General features: G+C 54.9%; 1 protein-coding gene across 1 annotated transcript; it reads right to left on the bottom strand.

The window, feature by feature from the left end:
• Window positions 1-1,490: 1,490 nt before the first annotated feature.
• LOC146443989 (olfactory receptor 52B2-like) lies at window positions 1,491-3,248 on the bottom strand. Its single transcript, XM_085067891.1, has one exon. The coding sequence runs from the start codon at window positions 3,215-3,217 to the stop codon at window positions 2,243-2,245; it is 975 nt and encodes a 324-aa protein (XP_084924017.1). The 5' UTR covers window positions 3,218-3,248; the 3' UTR covers window positions 1,491-2,242.
• Between the last annotated feature and the right edge of the window lie 1,096 nt (window positions 3,249-4,344).

Raw genomic sequence — 4,344 nt, 5'->3', positions numbered from 1 at the left:
AAACAGCCTTTAATGAACAGACTTTCATTTCCCCTGTGCCTGTTGCAGGGTGCCACCTTTGATCAAATCAGAGGAAAATAAAACATAGAAAAGGAGAAATGTGTCACAAAAGTGAACAACTTTTGGGGGGTTCTGATCTCAAATCATGAATCTCTCTCTTCCCCTTTTCTTTAAAGTCGTGGCAGCATTACTGGTATGGCTGGAGCAGAGTTTGCTGGTTGGGTTGCTGTGTTGATCTCACCTCCTGTGTTGTTCAGGTCTGAGCTCACCTGGTCCCAGAGAGCACCCATGGCTCCTGCTCTCCATCGGGAGCATTGGGTTTGATCAGTCCCAGCCAGAGTGATCTGACAGCTCCCGCCCTGATGCAGGGCACAGCATTTAATGGAGTCCAGATCCTGGGAGAGCCATTCCCCAGCACCTCTGGGATCACCACCCCCTCTGAAGGAGACACCTCTCAAGTCCAGGTGTGCAGCAGTGGTTTCCCCACCATGGGCAGAGCTTTGCAGCCCAGTCAGGTGTGGGACTGGTGAGTGCTGGCTGCCCTCACAGTCAGGGCAACAGGACATTCTGCAGAAATGGCTGATCTGCTCCATCTCATGGTAACATCAGGAACACACCGGACCGTTCGTGGGGTCACACTGGTGGCACAGGGTCAGAGCATTCCACTGCTGGCATTGCTGTGAGAGCTGAGCTGTGGAGCCTCCAGAAAGGGCTCCCTAATCACCACAACCAAAACCCTCTAGTTGCTGCCTGAAGCAGAGCTGTACTGGCCAGACCCCAGCAAACCCCTGAGCTCAGCTGGGACCAGAAAGTGCTCAGGACCCTGTTACTCAGAGTGGTGGGTAAGAGAGAAACAGCTCACAGCAGGGAATGCAGAGAGGAGAAGCAAGCATTTGTCACATAATTCCAGGATCCCTGAGGCTGGAAAAGCCTTCCCAGCTGTGCCCAATGGGCACCTTGTCCCCAGCCCAGAGCACTGAGTGCCACAGCCAGGCCTTCCTGGGACACCTGCAGGGATGGGGACTGCAAAGCTCCCTGGGCAGCTCCTGCCAAGGCCTGAGCACCCTTTCCATGCAGAAATTCCTGCTGCTGGCCAAGCTGAGCCTCCCCTGGCCCAGCCTGAGGCTGTTCCCTCTCCTCCTGTCCCTGTTCCCTGGGAACAGTGCCCAACACAGCACTCAGTGCTCTGGGCTGGGTGACAGGGTGGGGATGGGGCACAGGTTGGACTCGATAATCTGGGAGGTCTTTTCCAACCTCAGTGATTCTGGGATTCAGACTGTATTCCAGACACACAGGTTGTCCTTGCTGCTCCTCCAGTGATGCCAAGTGCTCACCTTTCACACCTGCACCCCTGCTGACAACCACCTGAGCCAGGGTGCCACTGCCCTCAGGTAGAATAAGGTGTTACTGACTCAACTGCTGCATCCACCAACGAGGGGAACAAGGAAAATCCAACAAAGCTCTTTTGGTGTTATAGGATGAATCAAATATCCAGCGACAAAACCAGTGGTTTATCAGCCAGCACATGGACAGAGAAGGACCTCGAGGTGCAATGTGCTTCAGACTGAGTGCTGCTCCACAGACAGAAAACATCCCTGTGGGATGTGGTGAATGTAGGAGACCATTGTCCATTTACACACCACTCTAGAGGCTTGGATTTGGGTTTGGGAAATGTTTCCCTCAAACACAGGACAATAAAGCCTTTCTCAACCTCCCAGACCACTTCAGCAGGGAAACAGCTTCAGCAGCAAGCGGTGCCGGGGTCCACCAGGGACAAGGACAGGAGGACATATCACCTCTGTGCCATGGTGAGCAGTGTGTTGTCCATCCAGCCATAGCTGGTGTGCCATGCTCTGGTCTGGTAATCAAAATGGTGTTCATGGTCTGGACACTGTGAGAACAGGTGAAGGAACAGGCAGAAATGAAGCTGTAGGACAGCAAACACAACCAACTGTAGCAGGTGACCGTGAGCCAGCAGGTGTAAGAGCCTTGATGCCTCTCAGCTGAACCTGCCCAGTCTCTGCCACTGAGGGAAATTCAGGGGAAGTGACTTCAGGAGAAACCAGCAGCAGTGAAGATGCTGATGACCCAAACCTACCTTTCCAGAAATTGCACCACCTTCGGCTTCCCTTGAATCCCCTGGGCGAGCAAACCTGTTGTTCCAGACCAAGAAGTGCTGCAGCCTTTGGTGCTGCTTTCCAGACCCTTTTCCAGACCCCATCCCACATCCCCTTCCCTCTGCTCAGCACCTGCCGCCCCAGCCGGGGCAGGGACAGCCCCCTGTGGGGCACAGGAGGCGGGTGACACGCTCCCGGATCTGCCTGGTCCTCACCCCGTAGACAATGGGGTTGAGCATGGGCGGGACCACGACATAGAGGTTGGCCAGGAGGATGTGGACGTGACTTGGGATGTGGTGGCCGAAGCGATGCGTGAGGAAGGAGAAGAAGGCAGGCACGTAGAACATGAGGATCACACAGAGGTGGGAGCCGCAGGTGCTGAGGGTTTTGAGACGAGCCTCCCGGGATGGCAGCCGAAACACTGCCCTGAGGATGAGCACGTAGGAGACAGCAATGAGCACCACATCCAGGCCCGAGGAGAGCAGCGCCGTCGTCAGGCCGTACCACACGTTGGCCCTGATGTCGGCGCAGGCCAGGCGGGCGATGCCCATGTGCTCGCAGTAGGTGTGGGGCATCACGTTGTGCCCGCAGTATGGCAGCCTCTTGAGCAGGAAGATGGCTGGGAACATGATGCAGAAGGCGCGGGCGATGGCGGTGGCGGCGATCTTGGCGATCACCGAGGGAGTCAGGATGGACGTGTAGCGCAGCGGGTCACACACGGCCACGTAGCGGTCAAAGGCCATGGCCAGCAGGACAGAGGATTCCACAATGAAGCTGAAGTGGGTGAAGAACATCTGTGTGATGCAGGCATCGAAGGAGATCTCCCTGGCACTGAACCAGAAGATCGCCAGCATTTTGGGCACCGTCGTGGTGGACAGCATGAGGTCAGAGAGAGCCAGCATGGCGAGGAAGAGGTACATGGGCTCGTGGAGGCTCCGGTCCGTGGTGATGACAAACAGAAGGACCAGGTTGCTAAACACCGCGGTGAGGTACATCAGGCAGAAGGGGACAGAGATCCAGATGTGGGACTCCTCCATGCCCGGGATGCCTGTCAGGACAAAGGTGATGGGGTCAAAGCTGCTGTCGTTGAGCTCGTACATGGTGTGTCCGCGCTCAGGGCCAGTCTGACTCAGCTCTGTGCAAGAAAGAGAAGGGATACGCCACACCTGGTGAGCCTGGATTTACCCACAGCCCCTGACAGATGTTGCAAATCATGACACATCCTGCCTTCCACCCTAAGGGGTTCCCTTGCTGTGTTTTGTACAAAGAGTCCTGTTTGGTCTGTCAGTCCTGCAAAGTGTGTCTGTAAGGAAAACATCTCCATCCCTCCATTGCCACTGCGAAACAGCTCAGGCCTTTTTCCAGCTCTGCTTTATCCACTCTCACATAAGCCTTGTAAAAGTCATAAAAATAGTCATAAAAGTCACCCTCAGCCTTGTTGCTGTCAGGGGCTCCATCTGTGAGCACACAGAGCTGTGCCTGTGGTGGGACTCCAGGTTCCTCTAGGGAGGTGAAATGACAGTTTCTCACCCTGCTCAGACCAGTGACTGAGAGTTCCTTGTAAAACCACAAATACAGGAATAAACCCTTCCCCAGTATCAGTGCTGGGCAGTGTCTGGGATGTGACTGACATCCAACTGCACCTCTGAGGGCTGTGCCACCCCTCAGACTTGTCTCTTGGAACCCCTTTAGGCACTGGAAGGGGCTCCAAGGTCACCATGGAGCCTTCTCCAGTCTGAACACCCCAGCTCTCCCAGCCTGGCTCCAGAACACAGGGAGACCTTTCTTTTCCTGCCTTTTCCTTCATACCTTTTCCACTCCTTCATGAGGAGGGGCAAAGACATGGTGAACCATAGTGCACAGAGTGACCCTTGGACGAAGAAATTCTGGCCCAAAGCAGAAATACCCCAGAGAGACACCCCAAATGCTGAGTTCTGCACTGATGCTCAGCCCCTGGCACCGTTCCAGCCTCGGAGCTCAGTTTTCCCAGTTCCTGAAGTGCCGGGACAGCCTGAGCTGGGAGCACTGTCCCCAGGCTGGGAGCACTGTCCCATGACTGATCAGCCTGAGGGTATTTTTGAAGATCTGAATAATGCAAACAAGCCATCTTACCCCCAGCCCCCATTCCCTGTGTAAACTCCATCATACATCAGAAAAACTCCGGGCCAGAGCTGGGATAGAGGAAAACCAATTGGATTCAGACTAAAGATAAACCTTCCCTGCTTGC

The sequence above is a fragment of the Lichenostomus cassidix genome, chromosome 1 (genome assembly GCF_008360975.1).
Source record: "Lichenostomus cassidix isolate B80296 chromosome 1, HeHo_3.0, whole genome shotgun sequence".
Taxonomy (NCBI): domain Eukaryota; kingdom Metazoa; phylum Chordata; class Aves; order Passeriformes; family Meliphagidae; genus Lichenostomus; species Lichenostomus cassidix.
Note: the sequence above shows the minus strand (reverse complement) of the source record. Positions and strands in the feature narration are given on the sequence as shown.